General features: G+C 44.6%; 1 protein-coding gene across 2 annotated transcripts in view; it reads left to right on the top strand.

The window, feature by feature from the left end:
- The window catches only part of LOC118397520 (kin of IRRE-like protein 3), a 217,389-nt gene that overhangs the window by 175,525 nt on the left and 14,606 nt on the right, over nucleotides 1-27,258 (top strand). For both annotated transcript variants that reach the window (XM_035792379.2, XM_035792378.2), the window contains exons 6-11: nucleotides 7,529-7,634; nucleotides 18,549-18,697; nucleotides 18,874-19,001; nucleotides 19,589-19,715; nucleotides 25,990-26,090; nucleotides 26,956-27,154. In XM_035792379.2, coding sequence (XP_035648272.1) covers nucleotides 7,529-7,634; nucleotides 18,549-18,697; nucleotides 18,874-19,001; nucleotides 19,589-19,715; nucleotides 25,990-26,090; nucleotides 26,956-27,154 — 810 coding nt within the window. The remainder of the gene's footprint in view (nucleotides 1-7,528; nucleotides 7,635-18,548; nucleotides 18,698-18,873; nucleotides 19,002-19,588; nucleotides 19,716-25,989; nucleotides 26,091-26,955; nucleotides 27,155-27,258) is intronic.

Here is a 27,258-nt window from a genome sequence, read left to right as displayed (position 1 = left end):
CTACGGTTACCATACCTTCTTTGCCAACTGGCCTGGATCCTTTATTGTCGACACGGAGCCCCGCTGATCCATCACAACTTGACTGCCAACGTGTTCGCCCGATGTAGGGCGATCTAGTCTGTTACAATATCGCCGCAGAACCATCTACTAGCCCTGCTTGCCCAGCGTAGTAGTGAATACCGTACAGCAACCTGACTCACCTATTGCTGCTCTTTTGACCCTATGATCACTCGGCTTCACAGCTGATGCCCCCTGGACTGTTTCAATAACACGGTACCTCATTTTGTTTACCTGTCGGCCCCAGCCTCGTACTCAGGTCCTGTATGTATCTAACTGACCTGCTCTGCCTATTCATCGCCATTTACCCGTTGTCGTCTTAGCTCTCCTGATCAACACCTGTGATTGCCTCATGCCTCTCTCTAATGTCAATATGCCTTGTCTACTGCTGTTTTGGCTAGTTTTAATTGTTTTATTTCACTGTATAGCCCTCAGTCCCGCTCAACATGCCTTAGATTGCTCTTTCGTCACACCCCACACACATATGGAGACCTCACCTAGGTTAATTGATGCCTCCAGAGACTAAACCTCTCTCATTGTCACACAACGCATAGGTTTACATTGACTATACTCACATCCTACCATACCATTATCTATACATTAGGCTTTGAATCTATTCTACCACGCCCAGAAATCTGCTCCTTTTATTCTCTGTCCCTAACACACTAGACAACCAGTTCTTATAGTCTTTAGCCGTACCCTTATCCTACTCCTCCTCTGTTCCTCTGGTGATGTAGAGGTTGACCCAGGCCTTGTAGCCCCCAGTTCCACTCCTATTCCCCAGGCGCTATCATTTGTTGACTTCTGTTACCGTAAAAGCCTTGGTTTCATGCATATTAACATCAGTAGCCTCCTCCTTAAGTTTTTTTTTCCACTGCTTTAGCACACTCCGCCAACCCTGATGTCCTGGTTTAGGAAGGCCACCAACAATTCTGAAATTACCATACCTAACTATAACAATTTCTGCCAAGATAGAACTGCCAAAGGGGGTGGATTTGCAATATACTGCAGAGAAATCCTGCAGTTCTGTCATGCTATCCAGGTCTGTGTCCAAACAGTTCAAGCTTCTACTTTTAAAAATTCACCTTTCCAGAAATAATAATAATAATAATAATAATAATATATGCCATTTAGCTGACGCTTTTATCCAAAGCGACTTACAGTCATGTGTGCATACATTCTACGTATGGGTGGTCCCGGGAATCGAACCCACTACCCTGGCGTTACAAGCGCCATGCTCTACCAACTGAGCCACAGAAGGACCATAAAATAAATAAATCTCTCACTGTTGCCACTTGTTACAGACCCCCCTCAGCCCCCAGCTGTGCCCTGGAGACCATATGTGAATGAATTGCACCCCATTTATCTTCAGAGTTTGACTATTAGGTGACATAAACTAGGATATGTTTAACACCCCGGCCGTCCTACAATCTACAATAGATGCCCTTAATCTCACCCAAACTATTATGTAACCTACCAGGTACAACCCCAAATCTGTAAACTTGGTTATCCTCAAAGATATCATCCTGACCATCCTGCTCTCTTAATACACCTCTGCTGTCTTCAACCAGGATCTCAGTGATCACTGCCTCATTGCCTGCTTCCGTAATGGGTCCGTAGTCAAACGACCACCCCTCATCAGTCAAATGCTCCCTAAAACACTTCAGCGAGCAGGCCTTTCTAATCGACCTGGCCTGGGTATCCTGGAAAAATATTGACCTCATTCCGTCAGTAGAGGATGCCTGGTTATTCTTTAAAAGTGCTTTCCTCACCATCCTAAATTAGCATGTCCCATTCAAAACATTTAGAGCCAGGAACAGATGTAGCCCTTGGTTCACTCCAGACCAGACAGCACAAAAACATCCTGTGGCGTACTGCATTAGCATCAAATAGCCCTCGCAATATGCAACTTTTCAGGGAAGTTAGGAACCAATATACACACACAGTTAGGAAAGCAAAAGCCACCACCGATAAATCCACAAGAATTTCAATAAGCATTTTTCTACAGCTGGCCATGCATTCCATCTGGCTACCCCTATCCCGGTCAACCGCTCTGCACCCCGCACAGCAACTTGCCCAAGCCTCCCCATTTCTCCTTCACCCAATTCCAGATAGCTGATGTTCTGAAAGAGCTGCAAAATCTGGACCCCCACAAATCAGCTGGGCTAGACAAGCTGGATCCTCACCTTCTTAAAATTATCCAGTGCAATTTTTGCACCCCTATAACTAGCACCTCTTTTACGTATTGTCTGAGATCCCCAAAGATTGGAAAGCTGCCGCAGTCATCCCCCTCTTTAAAGGGGGAGACACTCTAGACCCAAACTGTTACAGACCTTTATCTATCCCATCCTGCCTTTCTAAGGTCTTCGAAAGCCAAGATAACAAACAGATCACCGACCATCTCGAATCCCACCGTACCTTCTCTGCTATGCAATTTGGTTTCCAAGCTGGTCATGGATGCACCTCAGCCACGCTCAAGGTCCTAAACGATATCATAACTGCCATTGACAAAAGACAATACTGTGCAGCCGTATTTTTCGTCCTGGCAAAGGGTTTCGACTCTGTCAATCACCACATTCTTATCGGCAGACTCAACAGCCGAGGTTTCTCAAATGACTGCCTCGCCTGGTTCACCAACTACTTCTCAGACAGAGTTCAGTGTGTCAAATCGGAGGGCCTGTTGTCTGGACCTCTGGTAGTCTCTATGGGGGTGCAACAGGGTTAAATTCTGGGGCCAACTCTTTTCTCTGTATACATCAATGATGTCGCTCCTGTGGCTGGTGAATCTCAGATCCACCTCTATGCAGATGACACCATTCTGTATACTTCGGGCCCTTCTTTGGACACTGACCTCCAAACCTCCAGATGAGCTTCAATGCCATACAACTCTCCTTCCGTGGCCTCCAATTGCTCTTAAATACAACTAAAACTAAATGCATGCTCTTCAACCGATCGCTGCCCACACCTGCCCGCCTGTCCCGCATCACTAATCTGGACGGTTCTGACTTAGAATATGTGGACTACTACAAATACCTAGGTGTCTGATTAGACTGTAAACTCTCCTTCCAGACTCGCATTAAGCATCTCCAATCCTAAATTAAATCTAGAATTGGCTTCCTATTTCGCAACAAAGCATCCCTCACTCACGCTGCCAAACATACCCTTGTAAAACTGACTATCCTACCAATCCTTGACTTCGGTGATGTCATTAACAAAATAGCCTCCAACACTCTACTCAGCAAATTGGATGCAGTCTATCACAGTGCCATCGGTGTCGTCACCAAAGCCCCATATACTACCCACCACTGCAACCTGTATGCTCTCGTTGGCTGGCCCTCGCTTCATATTTGTCGCCAAACCCACTGGCTCCAGGTCATCTATAAGTCTTTGCTAGGTAAAGTCCCCCCTTATCTCAGCTCACTGGTCACCATAGCAGCACCCCAACATAGTACTTGCTCCAGCAGGTATATTTTATTGGTCACCCCCAAAGCCAATTCCTTCTTTGGCCGCCTTTCCTTCCAGTTCTCTGCTGCCAATGACTGGAATAAATCTCAAAAATCACTGAAGCTGGAGACGTTTATCTCCCTCACTAAATTTAAGCATCAGCTTTCAGAGCAGCTTGCCGATCATTGCACCTGTACATAGCACATCTGTAAATAGCCCATCCAACTACCTCATCCCCATATTGTTATTTTTTCCCTCCTTTGCACCCCAGTATCTCTACTTTTACATTAATCTTCTGCAAATCTACCACTCCAGTGTTTATTTGCTAAATTACAATGTTTTCGCCCCTACGGCCTATTTATTGCCTTACCTCTCTAATCTTTCTTCATTTGCACACATTGTATATAGACCTTTCTATTGTGTTATTGAGTGTACGTTTGTTTTTTCCATGTGTAACTCTGTGTTGTTGTTTGTGTCGCACTGCTTTGCTTTATCTTGGCCAGGTCGCAGTTGTAAATGAGAACTTGTTCTCAACTGGCCTACCTGGTTAAATAAAAATATTTTAAAGTCTGCTGCTGTAAAAACGTATGTTTTATGGCTTTACACCCCCTAATATATTGTGGAAAAAGAGTTACCCGTCTAAGTGAATACAGAGGGTCTTCTTTAATGGAAGCCTCTCCAACATAATCCAGGTAGAATCAGGAATTCCCCCTGGCAGCTGTCTTGGCCCCTTCATTTTTTTCAATTTTGACTAATGACATGCCACTGGTCTTGAGTTAAGCTAGTGTGTCTATGTATACAACACTATACACTTCAACTACAACAGCAAGTGTAATCACTGCAACAGAGCTGCAGTTACAGTAGTCTCAGAATGAGTGGCAGGGAATACGTTTTTTTAAACTGAAAGCATTTTATTTGGGACAAATCATTTACTAAACCATAAATCTCAACTAAATCTTGTTATAAATAATGTGGAAATTGAGCAAGTTGACGTGACTAAACTGCAAGCAGACGAACCCTGGATTGTAAACTGTCATGGTCAAAACATATTGATACAACTGTAGCTAAAATGGGGAGAAGTCTCTCGGCCTTTTTAACAACACTATCAACAAAGCAGGTTCTACAGGCTCTAGTTTTGTCGCACCTGGACTACTGTTCAGTCGTGTGGTCAGTTGTCACAAAGAGAGTCCTCAGAAAATTACAATTGGCTCAGAACAGGGCAGCACAGCTGTCCCTTAAATGTACATAGATAGCTACCATTAATAATATGCATGTAAATCTCTCATGGCTCAAAGTGGAGGAGAGATTGACTTCATCACTACTTTTGTAAGAAGTGTTGACATGCTGAATGCACCGAGGTGTCAGTTTAAACTACTAGCAAACAGCTCGAACACCCATGCATACCCCACAAGACATGTCACCAAAGGACTCTTCACAATCCCCAAGTCAGTCAAGAACAGACTATGGGAGGCATACAGTACTTCATAGAGCCATGGCAACATGGAACTCAATTCCACATCAGGTAACTGAAGCAAGCAGTAGAATCAGATTTTTTTTTAAACATACAAAAATACACCTTATGGAACAGTGGGGACTGTGAAGAGACACACACAGGCAGAGATACACATACACATGATAATAAATGCACTCTACACACACGTACACATGGATGTTGTATTGTAAAAACAGTGTCTTCGGAAAGTATTCACACCCCTTGACTTTTTCCACATTTTGTTACGTTACAGCCTTATTAAAAATTTTATTTAATTGTTTATTGCTCAGTTTGGCTGGGCGGCCAACTCTAGGAAGAGTCTTAATGGTTCCCAACATCCTCAATTTAAGAATGATGGAGGCCTCTGTTTTCTTGGGGACCTTTAAAAGCTGCAGACATTTTTTGGTACCCCTCCCCAGAATTGTGTCTCGACACCGTCCTGTCTCCAAAAAATTTGGAAAAAGTCAAGGGGTCTGAATTCTTTCCGAAGTGTTATGAAATGTAATGTCATGTAATATTTTTTATTGTATTTAACTGTCTTAATGTTGCCTGGACCCCAGAAAGAGTAGCTTCTGGCTTGGCAGGAATTAATGGGGATCCTTAATAAATACAAATACAAAAAATAGTGTCAATAATTTGGAACCAACAATATATTTGATTAGTCATATGATTTATGGATATGCACTCAGAGAGAACTCCCCTCTAGTGTTCATGCTGCCCTCTTTTGCAGCTGAGGTTTGTTAGATTTCATCAAGCAAAGTTAAATCAAGGACTTGATTGTATTAAAAGCAATCTACATATAAAGCTAGAAATGGAAATGGCTTGGACAGTTGCCACAGTAGACGTAAAGAGGCAGTAGCCCATTTGAATTGAAGCAGCGGACGTAAAGAAGGAGAGAGGGGCCATGCTCGTGGCTGCCGTGTTCCATTAGTGATATCAGACAACCTTTGAGTCGCTCCACGATGTTCAGAGATGGGGCTTATACTGCTGAAAGGCCATAGTTTTTTTATCACTCAGACTCCCAGTGTTTGATGAGGACTTTTGGCCCTCCATTACTTTACATTCTTCACAGGCTATCCCTATTTCATCAATGCTGGACTTAATTGAAAAATAGCTTGCCGTACTTGAAATGTTTTATGTGAACATAAAGGGGGACCGAAGTGGAGGATTCACCAGAGATGAAAAAGTGATTCAAATCAAATCAAAGTTTATTTGTCACGTGCGCCAAATACAATAGGTGAAATGCTTACTTACAGGCTCCAACCAACAGTGCATTTTTTAAGTAAAAAAAAGGTATTCGGTGGACAATAGATGTGTAAAAAAAAATACAAACAATAGTAAAAAAGACAGTGAAAAATAACAGTAGCGAGGCTATATACAGTAGGGAGACTATAACAGTAGCGAGGCTATATACAGTAGGGAGACTATAACAGTAGCGAAACTATATACAGTAGGGAGACTATAACAGTAGCGAAACTATATACAGTAGGGAGACTATAACAGTAGCGAAACTATATACAGTAGGGAGACTATAACAGTAGCGAAACTATATACAGTAGGGAGACTATAACAGTAGCGAAACTATATACAGTAGGGAGACTATAACAGTAGCGAAACTATATACAGTAGGGAGACTATAACAGTAGCGAAACTATATACAGTAGGGAGACTATAACAGTAGTGAGGCTATATACAGTAGGGAGACTATAACAGTAGCGAAACTATATACAGTAGGGAGACTATAACAGTAGCGAGGCTATATACAGTAGGGAGACTATAACAGTAGCGAAACTATATACAGTAGGGAGACTATAACAGTAGCGAAGCTATATACAGTAGGGAGACTATAACAGTAGCGAAACTATATACAGTAGGGAGACTATAACAGTAGCGAGGCTATATACAGTAGGGAGACTATAACAGTAGCGAAACTATATACAGTAGGGAGACTATAACAGTAGCGAAACTATATACAGTAAGGAGACTATAACAGTAGCGAAACTATATACAGTAGGGAGACTATAACAGTAGCGAAACTATATACAGGCAACGGTTAGTCGGGCTGATTGAGGTAGATTAAAATGCATCTTCAAAAATAATTCTATACCTTTAGTTACATTTAATTGCCGTTTATTGAATTAACATAATCTATGTGTTTGCTTTTTTAAGATCATTTTTAATTGTGTCTAACTCAGTGTTTGTTAATTATTGTAATTATAATGGAGTGCTTGGCGGAAAAATCACTGTCTCAATTAATCCTTATTTGCAAATTGCCAATTACTGAAAAACTCATTATCAAGAGTTGCATTATTTGGTTTGATTTCCTGTGTTTTTCTGCTCTTTAATGTCTCAAATGAAAATGTAAAACAAGTATAGGTCGTGTATTTCCGCACCTGTAAAAATATCTCACAACATAACTTACTATAGGGGGAATATGCTGGTCTATTTGGTAAATGCAACAGCCCTAGATTACTGTAAGGTTGTTACAGGGGTCTTTTCTAATTGGTCGTCTGTCTCTGGTCTGTGTCCATACAGATTTGCCACTTGTCAATCTGTCAGTGGAGCCTCAGCCCATTCTGGAAGGAAACCTTGTCAAGTTCCACTGCTCGGCCAAGGCTAACCCACCCGTCACACTGTACAGGTAAGATTACCTACCTATACATTCATACCTTCTCTCTCTCTGTCTCTGTCTGTCTCTCTCTCTCTCTCTCACTCTCTCTTGATAGTCTATATCAGATTATTTTCACTCTGAACGTGGTTCCTTGGTAAGACTTTGAACGTGCTGTCTCAGAACTTTACTTTAAACTCCATTACTAGTTTCTCAATGAGAAATGTATTATAGCAAAATATATGTGAGCCAGACATAATGCATTATGCAATGCCCCATAATGAGAAAGAAAAACGCTGACAAAAACTTCAAATGATATACAAAGGTCCTGTCTGATTAATGTTGCTTGTTGCTAATAACTTCTCACATTAAGTCAAATGTGGCACTTCACTATTGATGGTATTAATCATTGTCAGAGAATTCTTATGATGCCGTGACACTATTAAATCTCTTGTCGATTTGCAAAATATTCACAGAAAAACATACAGAGAAAAATCTAATGCCAAACGTCTGTTGAAATTCATTCCCAGTCATGTACTTAGAGACTAATGAATGCATTGACTTGCATGGCTTTGCTTTGAGATACTATTGTCTATATAGCTGACGCACGCTGGACTGTCCATTAATCACGGTACTCCATTCTGCTTGTTTGTTTATCTGTCGGCCCAGTTGCCTAGTCAACGCCATTTTACCTGCTGTTTGTTGTGCTAGCTGATTAGCCTCGCCTACTGTTTTTAGCTAGCTTTCCCAATTCAACACCTGTGATTACTGTATGCCTCGCTGTATGTCTCTCTCAAATGTCAATATGCCTTGTATACTGTTGTTCAGGTTAGTTATCATTGTTTTAGTTCACAATGGAGCCCCTAGATCCACTCTGCATACCCCTGTTACCTCCTTTGTCCCACCCCCACACATGCGGTGACCTCACCCATTACAACCAGCATGTCCAGAGATACAACCTCTCTCATCATCACCCAGTGCCTGGGCTTACCTCCGCTGTACCCGCACCCCACCATACCCCTGTCTGCGCATTATGCCCTGAATATATTCTACCATGCCCAGAAACCTGATCCTCTTATCCTCTGCCCCCAACGCTCTAGGCGACCAGTTTTGATAGCCTTTAGCTGCACCCTCATACTACTCCTTCTCTGTTCCGCGGGTGATGTGGAGGTAAACCCAGGCCCTGCATGTCCCCAGGTACCCTCATTTGTTGACTTCTGTGATCGAAAAGTCTTGGTTTTATGCATGTCAACATCAGAAGCCTCCTCCCTAAGTTTGTTTTACTCACTGCTTTAGCACACTCTGCTAACCCTGATGTCCTTGCCGTGTCTGAATCCTGGCTCAGGAAGGCCACCAAAAACTCAGAGATTTCCATACCCAACTATAACATCTTCCGTCAAGATAGAACTGCCAAAGGGGCGGAGTCGCAGTCTACTGCAGAGATAGCCTGCAAAGTAATGTCATACTTTCCAGGTCCATACCCAAACAGTTTGAACTACTAATTTTGAAAATGACTCTCTCCAGAAACAAGTCTCTCACTATTGCCGCCTGCTACCGACCACCCTCAGCTCCCAGCAGTGCCCTGGACACCATTTGTGAATTGATCGCCCCCATCTAGCTTCAGAGTTTGTTCTGTTAGGTGACCTAAACTGGGATATGCTTAACACCCCGGCAGTCCTACAATCTAAGCTAGATGCCCTCAATCTCACTCAAATCATCAAGGAACCCACCAGGTACAACCCTAACTCTGTAAACAAGGGCACCCTCATAGACGTCATCCTGACCAACTGGCCCTCCAAATATACCTCCGCTGTCTTCAACCAGGATCTCAGCGATCACTGCCTCATCGCCTGTATCCGCCACGGAGCCGCAGTCAAACGACCACCCCTCATCACTGTCAAACGCTCCCTAAAACACTTCTGTGAGCAGGCCTTTCTAATCGACCTGGCCCGGGTATCCTGGAAGGACATTGACCTCATCCCGTCAGTTGAGGATGCATGGTCATTCTTTAAAAATAACTTCCTCACCATTTTAGATAAGCATGCTCCGTTCAAAAAATGCAGAACCAAGAACAGATACAGCCCTTGGTTCACTCCAGACCTGACTGCCCTCGACCAGCACAAAAACATCCTGTGGCGGACTGCAATAGCATCGAATAGCCCCGTGATATGCAACTGTTCAGGGAAGTCAGGAACCAATACACGCAGTCAGTCAGGAAAGCTAAGGCCAGCTTCTTCAGGCAGAAGTTTGCATCCTGTAGCTCCAACTCCAAAAAGTTATGGGACACTGTGAAGTCCATGGAGAACAAGAGCACCTCCTCCCAGCTACCCACTGCACTGAGGCTAGGAAACACGGTCTCCACCGATAAATCCATGATTATCGAAAACTTCAATAAGCACTTCTCAACGGCTGGCCATGCCTTCCGCCTGGCTACTCCAACCTCGGCCAACAGCTCCGCCCCCCCTGTAGCTCCTCACCCAAGCCTCTCCAGGTTCTCCTTTACCCAAATCCAGATAGCAGATGTTCTGAAAGAGCTGCAAAACCTGGACCCGTACAAATCAGCTGGGCTTGACAATCTGGACCCGCTATTTCTGAAACTATCTGCCGCCATTGTCGCAACCCCTATTACCAGCCTGTTCAACCTCTCTTTCATATCGTCTGAGATCCCCAACGATTGGAAAGCTGCCGCAGTCATCCCCCTCTTCAAAGGGGGAGACACCCTGGACCCAAACTGTTACAGACCTATATCCATCCTGCCCTGCCTATCTAAGGTCTTCGAAAGCCAAGTCAACAAACAGGTCACTGACCATCTCGAATCCCACCGTACCTTCTCCGCTGTGCAATCTGGTTTCCGAGCCGGTCACGGGTGCACCTCAGCCACACTCAAGGTACTAAACGATATCATAATCGCCATCGATAAAAGACAGTAGGGTGCAGCCGTCTTCATCGACCTTGCCAAGGCTTTCGACTCTGTCAATCACCATATTCTTATCGGCAGACTCAACAGCCTCGGTTTTTCGGATGACTGCCTTGCCTGGTTCACCAATTACTTTGCAGACAGAGTTCAGTGTGTCAAATCGGAGGGCATGCTGTCCGGTCCTCTGGCAGTCTCTATGGGGGTGCCACAGGGTTCAATTCTCGGGCCGACTCTTTTCTCTGTATATATCAATGATGTTGCTCTTGCTTCGGGCGATTCCCTGATCCACCTCTACGCAGACGACACCATTCTATATACTTTCGGCCCGTCATTGGACACTGTGCTATCTAACCTCCAAACGAGCTTCAATGCCATACAGCACTCCTTCCGTGGCCTCCAACTGCTCTTAAACGCGAGTAAAACCAAATGCATGCTTTTCAACCGATCGCTGCCTGCACCCGCATGCCCGACTAGCATCACCACCCTGGATGGTTCCGACCTTGAATATGTGGACATCTATAAGTACCTAGGTGTCTGGCTAGACTGCAAACTCTCCTTCCAGACTCACATCAAACATCTACAATCGAAAATCAAATCAAGAGTCGGCTTTCTATTCCGCAACAAAGCCTCCTTCACTCACGCTGCCAAGCTTACCCTAGTAAAACTGACTATCCTACCGATCCTCGACTTCGGCGATGTCATCTACAAAATGGCTTCCAACACTCTACTCAGCAAACTGGATGCAGTCTATCACAGTGTCATCCGTTTTGTCACTAAAGCACCTTATACCACCCACCACTGCGACTTGTATGCTCTAGTCGGCTGGCCCTCACTACATATTCGTCGCCAGACCCACTGGCTCCAGGTCATCTACAAGTCCATGCTAGGTAAAGCTCCGCCTTATCTCAGTTCACTGGTCACGATGGCAACACCCATCCGTAGCACGCGCTCCAGCAGGTGTATCTCACTGATCATCCCTAAAGCCAACACCTCATTTGGCCGCCTTTCGTTCCAGTACTCTGCTGCCTGTGACTGGAACGAATTTCAAAATCGCTGAAGTTGGAGACTTTTATCTCCCTCACCAACTTCAAAGATCAGCTATCCGAGCAGCTAACCGATCGCTGCAGCTGTACATAGTCTATAGGTAAATAGCCCACCCATTTTCACCTACCTCATTCCCATACTGTTTTTATACTGTTTTTATTTATTTACTTTTCTGCTCTTTTGCACACCAATATCTCTACCTGTACATGATCATCTGATCATTTATCACTCCAGTGTTAATCTGCAAAATTGTATTATTCGCCTACCTCCTCATGCCTTTTGCACACATTGTATATAGACTGCCCATTTTTTCTACTGTGTTATTGACTTGTTAATTGTTTACTCCATGTGTAACTCTGTGTTGTCTGTTCACACTGCTATGCTTTATCTTGGCCAGGTCGCAGTTGCAAATGAGAACTTCTTCTCAACTAGCCTACCTGGTTAAATAAAGGTGAAATAAAAAAATATAAAAAAATATCCGCTGAACATAGATACATTACATTGAGTGGAAGAAGAGCTGGCATTGTGTTGTATCTGATGAGGATGCCAGGGTTACAAGGTATCATGTTAAAAAGGTGACATGAGTGTCTGAGTACTGCAGCAGGGCCAATGGACATTTGAGTGGAAGGAGTGGGTTGATCTTCTGAATCTACGCTGAACCCATGCCTGTGCTTTTTCTCAATCCTTTTTGGATTCTGACTGACAACTTCAAGCACACACTGAGAGACTTGATTTGGAACACTGAGTTCTTCAATTCTCACAAGAAACGTTTCCTTTCCTCTCAGAGAGGATTGGGGATGAAGAAGAAATTCTCATGAAACTTGATCCTTGAAGAGGTGTAATGCCAAGGTGATTTGTCAAGACATGCTTTTCTGTGAGGGTTTTAAAACCAAGGGAAGAATAAGTGGAACAAAATCAATAGCGAAGGGAATTGCCCAGCCGACACTGAGTCTGAAGCAGTATTGGGAAATGAAATGGATCTACAACACACTCACAGGTGGCAAAACAGAGACGTTCCTTTGATGGATTCTGCCCTTTTAAAAAACAGATATCAAGGCAAACAAGACTTGTGTTTGATTGTGCAGGTTTACACCAAAGGCAGGTCTTCTGCTACAATCACCGTGGAACTCAGTCTCTATTGTTGTGGGACATGGATCAATGTTCCACTAAGAGGGCCTGGGTCCTTGGGAGCCTTGGTGGGTCAGATTCCTTTTAGCCTTGGAAACCAATGGATAATGTAATGAAAAAAGTAGGAAGGTTGAACTTCAGGCTGAAATAGGCACTCTCTAGAAGGGTTTCACTAGTGTTAGGATCCAATACCACTTTGAGTTGAGTCCTCTGCACGTCTGCACCCACACTTCACTGCTGTTCATTGGGCTGTGATTATATATCAATATTTTTCAATATGCAACCATGCAGATTCATTTACGATTCATTTTAGCACACATTCTGTAACGGTTTTCGTCCTCCTCTTCTGAGGAGGCGTAGGAAGTATCGGAACAATGCGCAGCGTGGTAAGTGTTCATAATATTATTCTAATGAAATATAACTGAACACAGAAAACAAAGAATAAGAAAATAAATTGAAACCGACACAGTCCCACAGTCCTGGAGCAAACATTGACACGGAAAATAATCACCCTCGAACAAAACAGGCTACCTAAGTATGATTCTCAATCAGAGACAGCTGCCTCAGATTGAGAACCATACCAGGCCAAAAACAGAAATATAAAAACATAGAAAAAGAACATAGACTACCCACCCCAACTCCCGCCCTGACCAAACTAACACAAAGACATAATAAAGGAACTAAGGTCAGAACGTGACACATTCTTCGAAATAACTATTTGATATTTTATCTCCAGGCTCTCTCAGTCTACATTTGGGAGTGATGCACTGTTCCTGTCTCCACTGGGGAGTTGATTGAGGAGAACCCTCCTTGTCCCCCGGAGAGCGTTACAGCAGTGCAGAGTAGGGATCTAGTGGTACGGTGTGTCTGTTAGTCAGCTCTAATACACCCTGTCTCTGGAGATCAGATATGGCACAAGGACAGGGCAGCCCTTAGAGTGATGGCCTCTCTTCTAACCTCCAGAGTGCCATCCATCCTCAGCACACCACTCTGCCATCCTCCACTTCAATAAGCACTTCACACACATACAGAGCCACGGTAGCAGAGGAAGAGTCAATGACATGGTGATTTCTATTCTCTATGATCTGCTGTGATTGGCTGCTCTATGAATGTTGCTTAACAAAGCGAATGGAAATAAGTCTCTAGTCTACAGATATCTCTCAGGCAGAGCCAGAACCCTTACTCCTGGGAGGAAAGAACATGTACCTCAGGGATAGTGGATAGGATAGGAGTAGAGGATAGTGAGTAACCAAACGTAACAGGTAAAAAAAAGATGCCTGAGCGGAGTTCTCATTTATGTTTTTCAGGGAAAACGGAAGTTAGGTTGAAAATACTGTATCTCTGAAAACCGGATGTTAGCGTTTTCTAGCGACTCATAGGCTAGATAGGGGGGGAAGTACTGTTGGAAGTAAGTTTGTGTTTTTGTCTGAGTGTGTTGATGTGAATCGAGGAATTGTAAATAATATATAATAGAGCTGTTAAGGGATCTTCATTACATAATGGAAGGAGGAGGGGCAACCATAATAATTCAACATCATGTTGAACACCCTGGTGGTACAGATACAAAGTTTTTTTTTCACTACTCCAAGAAGAGGCACTCCGGAGAGGGACACAACAGAAGAGGAGTTTCAGCTCTCTCACCTGCACACTCTACCATAAACACATCCCTCTTCACGCCCAGAAAACACCATCCCCAATTCTCTCCCCAGTTAAACAATTAGCGTGTTGTTGCTACTTTGATTTTTTTTGGTCAGTTCTACCATCTACCTTTTCCTTGTCTGTGTCGCTGAGGTGGCTAATGAAGAGGTTTACCATCATGGTGCTTTCCATCACATTGTCTGTGGGCATTGCCACTGTTTGTTTTTCCACAACCGTGCTTCCCCTGCGACTCGCTTTGTGCCACCCAGTGCATCCAGCCTACGAGAATAGCGAGAGAGAGAAAAAAACAAAGTAGCAAATTAAATCCATCTTGTCTGTTTTACTGGCATAAACACTTTGGCTGTACAAAATAGTTTGACTGGTACCATGCCACTAATGACAGTAATGTTTTAAAGGAAGGTACAACAGCGATGTTCTATGATGTTGTTATTTCATTGCCAGACAAACAGACTTCCTGGTTTTATTTTTTTTATTTAACTAGGCATGTCAGTTAAGAACAAATTCTTATTTTCAATGACGGCCTAGGAACAGTGGTTTAACTGCCTGTTCAGGGGCAGAAGGACAGATTTGTACCTTGTCAGCTCATGGGTTTGAACTCAAAACTTTCCGGTTACTAGTCCAACACTCTAACCACTAGGCTACCCTGCCGGCATAGTCTCTAAGTACAATTGTGAGGCACCAAACTGATAGTCTCATCATCTTTGCTCATGTTCTCTATCCAATGGCAGACAGTATATTGGAATGTCATTCACAATGTGTTGAAACTATAGATAATGTGTTGTTCTCTCTTCTAATATTGGGCCTTTTGTCATATTATGTCAAATCAAGAGACATTTCTGTATTATTTGTTTTACACATTTTATTCAAAGAACATCAGGGTGCGATTTGATCAACACATCATTATGAAAGTGTCTCTTTTCCATTGAAATAAGTATTTTTATATATTCAACATTATGAAAATGCAAATGAGCAACATAATCTGTGCTGTGATGTACATAACCATGCTGATAATAATAATAATGTATTCTATATGTTAATAAGATAGCTAGATGTTTAATTTAATATAATTCAGTTTGACCATTCTTGTCCCCTCATTTCAGTGGGAGAGAACAAGGTTGGGTTTTCACTGTTCTTTCCCTGGTAAACACAGATTTCACTGATGTTGCCGCACGCGCGCGCGCACACACACACACACACACACACACACACACACACACACACACACACACACACACACACACACACACACACACACACACACACACACACACACACACACACACACACACACACACACACACACACACACCCTAAGGCACACACCTGACTTACACCTCATCGTGTGACCTACATCCATGAATAGGTCCGGGTGGTAAGTGAGCTGTTGAGTAAGTTCTCGCTGGCCCCTCTGCCCTCCCAGAGGAGATGCAGGTGTCTGATGGATGCAGAGCGGGCTTTGTTTAGACTCTATTGGATGGGGACCAGCACACCAGCAGAGCTTTCACACTCCCTGCAGGCACTAGCATTCTGTCTCTGCTCTCTCTGCACTGTGGACCTCCCAGTCCTGGCAGCCTCACACTCCATTTGGGAGAAACCTGCTGGCCAAACTTCTGTGCTTAACTCACTGTAACTCCTCCAGTACTCTATCAACCCTACACTCTCAGTCACAGCCTGTGGAGAGTCATTCATCATCAGACACTGAGATTCAGAGGGCATTAATGATCACTGTCATCATCAGCGCATTTATTGACATCTAATATTCATAGACAGTGTGTTGTCATTATCATAGTCATTATCATAATACTTCATTCAATATTTTGTGTACAGAATTGTTTTCTTGAGGGACTATACACACAGAATGTTTGCTTTGTGTAGATTACTGTAACGGTGTTAATATTTTCTCGAATCCAGCACATTCTCCTCCTGGATCAGTTATGTAAGGAAGGGACAGGCGAGCCAAGCACACCCATATGCCCTAATTTTTATATTTTTGGAAGCACAGGTGTCCCTGTGCATATTCAGCAAACAGTGATCTCAGTGGCTTGATTTTGCACGCAGTGAACTGGCTCCTATAGTGTGGAAACATAGTCTTCTCAGCAGCAAAATGAGCAGCAGAGAAAAATCTACTGGAGCCAATTAGAAAGCTGCTTCACTTGCTGAATGAATGAGGAAATCTAAATTATACTATTCCAGTCAAGCAAAGACCAAGGCTTCACTCATGGATAACAAACAAGTCCCCTATCCCTGGAATACTGCACAGTGTACCCTGTATTCTTGGGTGAGAAAATAGATCCATGTTTTGTGACAGTTAGAAGTGAAAGGTTATCTTCGCCCACAAGAGCATGCAAATACATCTCTTTCTGGGGAAGGGGAGAGGATTAAGAGTATACAGAGTTGAATGTCCCAAAATACCTTGTAAATGTGACCGAGAAGCAGCCCCAAACATCCACTCATGCCCTGGCTCGCTTTAATAAATGGTCCCTGTCTCCCACAGCAACAGGGAACCATCCAGTATGGCATGCCGAACAAGACAGAAGCGGTGAAATCAGGAGGCATCGCTCCAACACAAACGGATGTTCTTCATGCAATCCTGTGTCAATGTATTAACATCAGGTGCCTTTACGTGCATACAGTACGTGTCAGCCGGCATCGTCAGGGGGACTCTACCATACAGTACGTGTCAGCCGGCATCGTCAGGGGGACTCTACCATACAGTACGTGTCAGCCGGCATCGTCAGGGGGACTCTACCATACAGTATGTGTCAGCCGGCATCGTCAGGGGGACTCTACCATACAGTACGTGTCAGCCGGCATCGTCAGGGGGACTCTACCATACAGTACGTGTCAGGGGGACTCTACCATACAGTTTGCATCGTCAGGGGACTCTACCATACAGTACGTGTCAGCCGGCATCGTCAGGGGGACTCTACCATACAGTTTGTGTCAGCCGGCATCGTCAGGGGGACTCTACCATACAGTACGTGTCAGCCGGCATCGTCAGGGGGACTCTACCATACAGTACGTGTCAGCCGGCATCGTCAGGGGACTCTACCATACAGTACGTGTCAGCCGGCATCGTCAGGGGGACTCTACCATACAGTACGTGTCAGCCGGCATCGTCAGGGGGACTCTACCATACAGTACGTGTCAGCCGGCATCGTCAGGGGACTCTACCATACAGTACGTGTCAGCCGGCATCGTCAGGGGGACTCTACCATACAGTACGTGTCAGCCGGCATCGTCAGGGGGACTCTACCATACAGTACGTGTCAGCCGGCATCGTCAGGGGGACTCTACCATACAGTACGTGTCAGCCGGCTCTACCATCGTCGTGTCAGCCGGGGACTCTACCATACAGTACGTGTCAGCCGGCATCGTCAGAGGGACTCTACCATACAGTACGTGTCAGCCGGCATCGTCAGGGGACTCTACCATACAGTACGTGTCAGCCGGCATCGTCAGGGGGACTCTACCATACAGTACGTGTCAGCCGGCATCGTCAGGGGGACTCTACCATACAGTACGTGTCAGCCGGCATCGTCAGGGGGACTCTACCATACAGTACGTGTCAGCCGGCATCGTCAGGGGGACTCTACCATACAGTACGTGTCAGCCGGCATCGTCAGGGGATGGATGGCTGCCACAAAAATATGCTGAAGCCAGCAGAGAACCTGCACAGGAATGTTTTTTTTTCAGAGAACAACGTGGTCCTGACATGGAAGGAGAGGAACTGTCTTAATGTTTCATCCCTCCCTCCTCTCCCCCCATCCTCTCATCCTTCAGACAGGTGCCATCATCCCTCACTGATGACCGGGACTGAAACGTTATTAGTCAGAAGCAACCCATTCTTCATATTGGTCTGGTGGTAATGCGTGTTCAAAATGTCTTCCTCCTGCAGATATTCTGGGCCCTCAGCAGAGTATTTTCCGACAACCATAGGCCAGGCGACCATAGGTCAACAATAAGGTCAAAGCAATTTGCGAATACCAGTAGATTATCAGACCACCCCTCTCATGCAGGGTATCTCTCTCTATCTATCTATCTCTCTCTCTCTCTCTCTCTCTCTCTCTCTCTCTCTCTCTCTCTCTCTCTCTCTCTCTCTCTCTCTCTCTCTCTCTCTCTCTCTCTCTCTCTCTCTCTCTCTCTCTCTCTCTCTCTCTCTCTCTATTTATCTATCTATCTATTGCACTTCACTACAGGTGGGCCAAAGGAGGTAATGTGATAAAGGAGGTCTCTGGGGACACCTATGAGGTCATTGTGGACCATTCCTTCTTCACCGAGCCAGTCTCCTGTGAGGTCACCAACCCTCTGGGCAGCACCAACATCAGCCGTAACGTCGACGTCTACTGTGAGTGCTTCTACAGTGTTGCACTTTCTGTGGCTATCCAACATTGATGTCCACCCAATGTTATACATCCTATTTAGATACATTCTGCAGCTGACCGTATGGTACTGTGTTATAGAGTGTTCTGTGTTGCTGGTGGCGTTGTGTTGATTGTACTGACTGTGTCTGTGTTCCTGCAGTTGGTCCACGCATGTCTGCAGAGCCCCAGTCCTTACAGGTGGATCTGGGGTCTGATGCTGTATTCAACTGTGCTTGGACTGGAAACCCCTCCCTCACCATCGTCTGGATGAAGAGGGGCTCTGGGGTGGTAAGTATACACTTATCCAATGTCTTTCAGAATTTCATGATTGTTTTGACTAGGTGCGATACACTGTAGATTGTGATCCATTGTTCCAATCAGGTTAGCCTATACTTTCAATTTTCACAACCACCCCCGTATCATGCTGGCCACAGCAGTAACTTCATTAATTATAAAAAATCTAACCGCAGCAGTCATGCAGGATTCAGGTGACAAAGCAGTGCCCTTTGAGCTCAAATCAGTTGTTTTCAAAATCTCATTAATCTCAAAATTCTGAGGCAGCTAGCGGTTCGGGCTCGTTAGCGGCCCTGCTCCCTGACTCCTGGCCGGAGATGTGTTGAGGTGAGCAAAGGGGCATGCAATTCATCTGCCAGCCAGGCTCATTCCTCAACTCCGTACACATCAAACTTCCAATCCTGGAGATGGAGCCCAAAACCGCCCCTCTCTCGTATGAGCCTGGCCTCAAATTGGATTTTAATAATAGAAGAGAGGTGACCTTTAAGGCGTTAAGAGGAGCATAGGCTGCTTTGTGCTGCCTGAAATGAGAAGGTGACCTCTCACTGCTCATTCAGTGACTCTTGACCTCCGTGCGGCAGGTACTAAGCAACGAGAACATCCTGACACTCAAGGCTGTGAGGCAGGAAGATGCTGGGAAATATGTGTGCCGTGCAGTGGTTCCGCGAGTCGGCGCCGGGGAGAAGGAGGTTTCTCTGACCGTCAACGGTAAGTTTCACACTGGTCAGGAATGTATTGAGTGGTTTGGGGGTCACATCTGTAAAGAAGAAAGCAATTTATCACTACAGCCTGTATTGAGCATCGTCTGTGGTTTACACACAAAAACACATCTTCACCCCAAAGACTTTCCAACAATACGGGCGAAGGAGAAGGTTTGCTATTGGGTCTCTCCAGGTGTTCATGCTCTGAATAAATGTATGCAGTGATGCCATCTCTCAATGTGCAGTATTTACTCTAGAAAAGGTTTCACATTCAACAGTGGGTAGTAGCCTACAGCAGAGAGATTCACAGCATTGATCTGGTGGTAACGCGTGTAACAGATGCATGAAAATGTATTTCCTTGACATTTCATCAGTCCTTAGAAAGACACAGGGATGGATGGATAATATAGCTAGCACATCCAGGATATTGCATTATAATCCTTAAACTGCTTTAATGCTGATTAGATTCTGTAGGAGTCGAGGACAGGGTTGGCGTTTTCAGGCCGTGACTGACTAATGAATGCAGAGCAATGGAATGGTGGGAGACCCCGCAACTCGCAGACAAATGACTTCATTAACACCGCTTGGTATTCACAGAGCGTGCATTAGTGTTGCAGCAGCTATCAGTCGCAGAATTTACACGTTCTTTAAAGGGCTTTTTCTCACCATGTCCATTTGCATGGGTGGTAGATAGAAGTAAAGAACAAAAGGATTTTGGTGAGGTATTGTCCTCGACAATATATTGGATATCTTGAATGCAATCGTACAATGTCTGTTGTTAGCAGCGTTGTTGCTTATTTTTAAACTTGTACAGTAGCTGAGCATCAGAGAGTTGGCATCCAAATGCCCCTTTCGTCATTGGATTACAACCACTAGTGTGTGCTTTTCTATCAGTAGCCTAGTTCTGTTCAAGATCAGAGCTCCAATAGTATGGAGCAAAGTCATTCCTAATTTACATCTTAACAGTTTTGTTTTATCCCAGCATCCTTTTTACTGTCTGGACTAGTAAACAAAATCTCTGTTCAAGTTTATTTTCCCAATTGAATTGGTCTTTCTTTCATGTAAAACTATCTATGGGGATTGCGTTACTTCTGTATACAACACTATACAAAGAGAAGATACATTGCTTTAATAATAATAGTGATAACGCAACTCATAGAACACACATTGGGAAAAATAACACAAAGCGCAAAATGTTTGCTTCAGTCTCTGCAAACTTCAGTCAAGCCGTTATGCGCTTCTTTATTGGTGTTTACTTCTCTTGTATTTGTTTATGTTCGACTTTTCTTCAGCCTCTCTTGCCTCACGGCCTGGATCTGTCTCTGACATTAAAAAGCCAAATTCTTTGTTACAGTCTGAATAACTGAAATACACGCTTTCTTAAAACCACACAATGGGTCCTCAGTCGAAATGTTCACATTTCTAACCTGCCCAGTCCTCTCAGCGAATCAGACTGTCAAGCCGAGGAAGCACAAACAGAGTGTTTGAAGTGGCAGCATGTGGAGAGGACTCTCCCACGGTTTGCTGCTTGATTGTTGTAAGTTGTCTTCTTTATGGCAGATGAAGCTGTATTCTCCTCAGCCCTCATCAACCTGAGGTCTTTGACATCCAATTGGATCCAATTGGATCTGACAGTGAAAGAAGGGCATGACTGATGACCGTGCGTTTTGGGAGACGCCTTGATCGTGTCTCAGAAAGACTGAGTATATGCACGGTGTGAGGGAGTGTGTGTGTGTTTGCATGTTTTGCTATTTGTTTCCCATCGCTTATGCCTGGATCATTTTACACAAACAATTGAAATGCATGTGTTTAGAATTTGTCAATATGTTCTTTCTTCCGTTGCATGTCAACGACTCCCACTGCGCAGCAACACAGACAAGAGAATCCTCTCCTTCCCTGGGGACTGGTGTAATTTAATTAGAATCAAATAGCTAGCAGGGGAGGCAGTTTATGTTGAAGTCACTAATGAATACGTATTGCTCGCTCTAGTTTAACATCCTCACACAGTCAGTCTGAGCCTCAATATTTGTTTGAGTGAAGATATTGTATTGTGCTTGTTTTTTGATCATGTGTTCAATGCATCCTTGTGCAATATACACACACAGAGACAACTAGTAGGTATATGGCTGGATCTTTGCTTGAGATTTGTAGCCTACATGTGTTTGTGTCCCTATCAATGAACTTGGACATATTATATTTGAATGAGTGTTTGTTCGTAGAGGTATGAGTCTGTCCATCTTGTGTATTTCTTGGTAGGTGTGTGTTCCTGTGTCTGTGTCTGTGTCTGTGTCTGTCTGTCTGTCTGTCTGTCTGTCTGTCTGTCTGTCTGTCTGTCTGTCTGTCTGTCTGTCTGTCTGCCTGCCTGCCTGCCTGCCTGCCTGCCTGCCTGCCTGCCTGCCTGCCTGTCTGCCTGCCTGCCTGCCTGCCTGCCTGCCTGCCTGCCTGCCTGCCTGCCTGCCTGCCTGCCTAATCAGATGTTAGGCAGCCCAGGGAGAGGGAGCACATTAACACATTAATGGAGAAAGTGGGCCAATGTGCCTTCTAGTCTCCCACGGGGCATCTTGTTGTTGTAGTTATATTTTTCTTTGCCAGACATAGTCTTTATATGCTCAATAAATTAGCATTTCATTCCTTCTCCAAGTGCCAAGACAGAGCTTAAAGAAACCAGCACAAATTAATAATTCAGTTGAGAAATACCATTCAATGGATGTGACAGAGATTGTAATAGAATACAACATCTCTGAGGTGCTTTGAATGAGCTGTTGCAAGGAAGCACAAAAGGACACACCTTTTCAAAGCTCAGGCTATACTTCCAACTCTGTTTGCAAATGCAAGGCCCGGTCTTTGACGTAGGCTCTTTCGACAAGGTGATGAACAAAGAATAACAAATAATCCGATTTTGAAGCAGCCCATTTCATACTCTTAAAAAAATCTCTGACCATATTGACTGTGTCCACTGACAGTTGGAGCACTCACACCACCTACCAGCTCCCTCTCTCTCTGATCAGACAGTCTGCGCGCGCGCACACACACACACACACACACACACACACACACACACACACACACACACACACACACACACACACACACACACACACACACACACACACACACACACACACACACACACACACACACACACACACACACACACACACACACACACACACACACACATACACACACTCCTCCCTTTCCTCTGGAGGAGCCACCACACCCCAACAGTCTGAGTCAGAGAGATAAAACCATCTAATTATATTCCTCATTTGCAGCCCTGATCCACAGAGCAGATTCTCCCGAGCCACCAGCACTCGCCTTGGGCAGCCCGGGAGGAATAGATCTGAGTGTGTTTACCACAGGAGCCCATTCCAGCCATACACACACACACACACAAATACACACACACACACGCACACGCACACACACACACACACAATTTTATGCATCCAACTACACTGACACATCTGCACAGGTCCACACAGGCCGGGCCCCCATGCCAGTCCACCATAGGCTACTAAGACAATGGTGTTGGGACATAGTGCTCAATGCAGTGCTGTTTGTTTGCCACAATCATTCCATAGAATCAGCAATCAAACTCCCAGTCTCCTGCATGAAGTGGCATACCGAGAAACCATCTGCCAGAATCTCATTAAAATGCTAATTTATTTTAATAAGAGACAGGTAATAAACTGCAATTATGTACATGCAAAGAGATGCCAGGGAACAGGTTGGAGTGGAGTTGGCAGTAAGCTCACCTTCTTACTAATCAAGTTGTTTCCCCACTACTCTATACTTAAACATCTTAAATCACACAAAAAATGTTTTTTCAATGTTTTTACTGGCTATTTAATCTGATAGACTGCTTCCTCTGTTGTCTTGTTGGGAGGACTGGAGGTTATCCGATGGATGGAATCTCTATGGGACAAAGTGCAAGGCTCTGGCGAGCTAAATTGAATGTTCAGAGACACAGGGAGGAGTGTTATCTCTCCACAATGACACTTCTCCCATCATGATTATACCCGTAGAAATGCCTCTCCACTCGCCACCATGACCCTTATCATTGTGGGAGAAATCAAGAGCACCATAACATTTTGGGCCCACACGGATGCCCTTCATACAGCCCTAAAATGCCCTTGGTGATATTGTGGAGGTTGGATGAGATGTTTGCATCAAACCACAATGCAATCCTCAGCGCCAGGATTAGGAGTCAGTTGGAAATTGGAAGTAGGATTTACTATGTGAAAGAATGCAGTCTACCTCTTAATTGAATGCAGCACAACCTGATTGAACGAGTGTTACATGGCATGAACCTGAACCCACAGGAATCTGGCAGTAGTTGATTGTGGTAATGTGTGGGTTTGTGATTGGCCTTTGTGGTACAGTGTTGATATGTTCTCCTCTGTGCCCTCTCTATAGGCCTTCATGGTACCGTGTTGATATGTTCTCCTCTGTGCCCTCTCTATAGGCCTTTGTGGTACAGTGTTGATATGTTCTCCTCTGTGCCCTCTCTATAGGCCTTCATGGTACAGTGTTGATATGTTCTCCTCTGTGCCCTCTCTATAGGCCTTCATGGTACAGTGTTGATATGTTCTCCTCTGTGCCCTCTCTATAGGCCTTCATGGTACAGTGTTGATATGTTCTCCTCTGTGCCCTCTCTATAGGCCTTCATGGTACAGTGTTGATATGTTCTCCTCTGTGCCCTCTCTATAGGCCTTCATGATACAGTGTTGATATGTTCTCCTCTGTGCCCTCTCTATAGGCCTTCATGGTACCGTGTTGATATGTTCTCCTCTGTGCCCTCTCTATAGGCCTTCATGGTACAGTGTTGATATGTTCTCCTCTGTGCCCTCTCTATAGGCCTTCATGGTACAGTGTTGATATGTTCTCCTCTGTGCCCTCTCTATAGGCCTTCATGGTACAGTGTTGATATGTTCTCCTCTGTGCCCTCTCTATAGGCCTTCATGGTACAGTGTTGATATGTTCTCCTCTGTGCCCTCTCTATAGGCCTTCATGGTACAGTGTTGATATGTTCTCCTCTGTGCCCTCTCTATAGGCCTTCATGGTACAGTGTTGATATGTTCTCCTCTGTGCCCTCTCTATAGGCCTTCATGGTACAGTGTTGATATGTTCTCCTCTGTGCCCTCTCTATAGGCCTTCATGGTACAGTGTTGATATGTTCTCCTCTGTGCCCTCTCTATAGGCCTTCATGGTACAGTGTTGATATGTTCTCCTCTGTGCCCTCTCTATTGGCCTTCATGGTACAGTGTTGATATGTTCTCCTCTGTGCCCTCTCTATAGGCCTTCATGGTACAGTGTTGATATGTTCTCCTCTGTGCCCTCTCTATAGGCCTTCATGGTACAGTGTTGATATGTTCTCCTCTGTGCCCTCTCTACAGGCCTTCATGGTACAGTGTTGATATGTTCTCCTCTGTGCCCTCTCTATAGGCCTTCATGGTACAGTGTTGATATGTTCTCCTCTGTGCCCTCTCTATAGGCCTTCATGGTACAGTGTTGATATGTTCTCCTCTGTGCCCTCTCTATAGGCCTTCATGGTACAGTGTTGATATGTTCTCCTCTGTGCCCTCTCTATAGGCCTTCATGGTACAGTGTTGATATGTTCTCCTCTGTGCCCTCTCTATAGGCCTTCATGGTACAGTGTTGATATGTTCTCCTCTGTGCCCTCTCTATAGGCCTTCATGGTACCATGTTGATATGTTCTCCTCTGTGCCCTCTCTATAGGCCTTCATGGTACAGTGTTGATATGTTCTCCTCTGTGCCCTCTCTATAGGCCTTCATGGTACAGTGTTGATATGTTCTCCTCTGTGCCCTCTCTATAGGCCTTCATGGTACAGTGTTGATATGTTCTCCTCTGTGCCCTCTCTATTGGCCTTCATGGTACAGTGTTGATATGTTCTCCTCTGTGCCCTCTCTATAGGCCTTCATGGTACAGTGTTGATATGTTCTCCTCTGTGCCCTCTCTATAGGCCTTCATGATACCGTGTTGATATGTTCTCCTCTGTGCCCTCTCTATAGGCCTTCATGGTACAGTGTTGATATGTTCTCCTCTGTGCCCTCTCTATAGGCCTTCATGGTACAGTGTTGATATGTTCTCCTCTGTGCCCTCTCTATAGGCCTTCATGGTACAGTGTTGATATGTTCTCCTCTGTGCCCTCTCTATAGGCCTTCATGGTACAGTGTTGATATGTTCTCCTCTGTGCCCTCTCTATAGGCCTTCATGGTACTGTGTTGATATGTTCTCCTCTGTGCCCTCTCTACAGGCCCACCCACCATCTCTAGTACCCAGACCCATCAGGCTCTCCATGGGGAGAAGGGCGAGATCAAGTGCTTCATCCGGAGCACTCCACCTCCAGACCGCATTGTGAGTAACACCACTTCCTTCAATATCTATATATTTTACTTATCTCTACTGGCCACAGCATTGCATGGTATATGGGTCGCATTACAGCCATGGTGCCCTGACAGGGCTACTGTTGCATTATCAGCATTTCATTAAACCATCAAGTTAACATGCAATACAACTGAGAAAGATATCAGTTTAATGAATATAATAGTATTCTAACTGCTTGATTTTGTATGAATGGGAGGGCATGAAGCATGGAAAGCTTACACCCTTAATTTCTAATGTAATGCATGCTGATGCTCTGTTAGCACAGATCCCATTAAGATTTATGGCCCTTAGATAAACAGCCTACTCTCTCAGAGCCCTCTCTTGTTCCATTAACAGTGTGTGTGTGTGTGTGTGTGTGTGTGTGTGTGTGTGTGTGTGTGTGTGTGTGTGTGTGTGTGTGTGTGTGTGTGTGTGTGTGTGTGTGTGTGTGTGTGTGTGTGTGTGTGTGTGTGTGTGTGTGTGTGTGTGTGTGTGTGTGTGTGTGTGTGTGTGTGTGTGTGTATGTAAGTAGTGTGTGTGTTTTGGCATAATTGCAATCTACAAATGAATGTTTTGTGTGTTGATAATTGGCATTAACTTGCTGCATAATTAAAATGCTGTTGATTTGATGGGAGGGTCTAAAGAGGTAGCATGAATATTTATCCAACATAAATGTGAATGTAATTTTGCTTCCATGCTTATGAATATGTTTTAACCACCAGAAAAGTGCTTGCAATTCATCTTATTTGTCAGCAATCAATTGTTGTCAATTAGAACAGTACTTCTTGCTTCAGATCACCCAGTGAAAGATGGGGAACTCTTCCCCCCTCATGTTAACCTTGTGATTCCCTTACAGGCCTGGTCATGGAAGGAGACAGTGCTGGAGTCAGGGACATCTGGCCGTTACACAGTGGAGACGGTCAGCACCGAAGAAGGAGTCATCTCTACTCTGACTATGAGTAACATCGTCCCTGCAGACTTCCAGACCATCTACAACTGCACAGCCTGGAACAGCTTTGGGTCTGACACGGAGATCATCCGTCTCAAGGAACAAGGTGGGAGCCAAGGTTCAACAGGTTCCACCTTCTCTACTTCAACACTGTGGTGGCCGTGGTTCTAGTATAGTGTAGAGAATGCATGTGTCAACTAGAGAGGGTGT

The sequence above is a fragment of the Oncorhynchus keta genome, chromosome 18, assembly GCF_023373465.1.
Source record: "Oncorhynchus keta strain PuntledgeMale-10-30-2019 chromosome 18, Oket_V2, whole genome shotgun sequence".
Taxonomy (NCBI): Eukaryota; Metazoa; Chordata; class Actinopteri; order Salmoniformes; family Salmonidae; genus Oncorhynchus; species Oncorhynchus keta.
The sequence above is the reverse complement of the archived record's forward strand: the minus strand, read 5'-3'. Positions and strand labels throughout refer to the sequence as shown.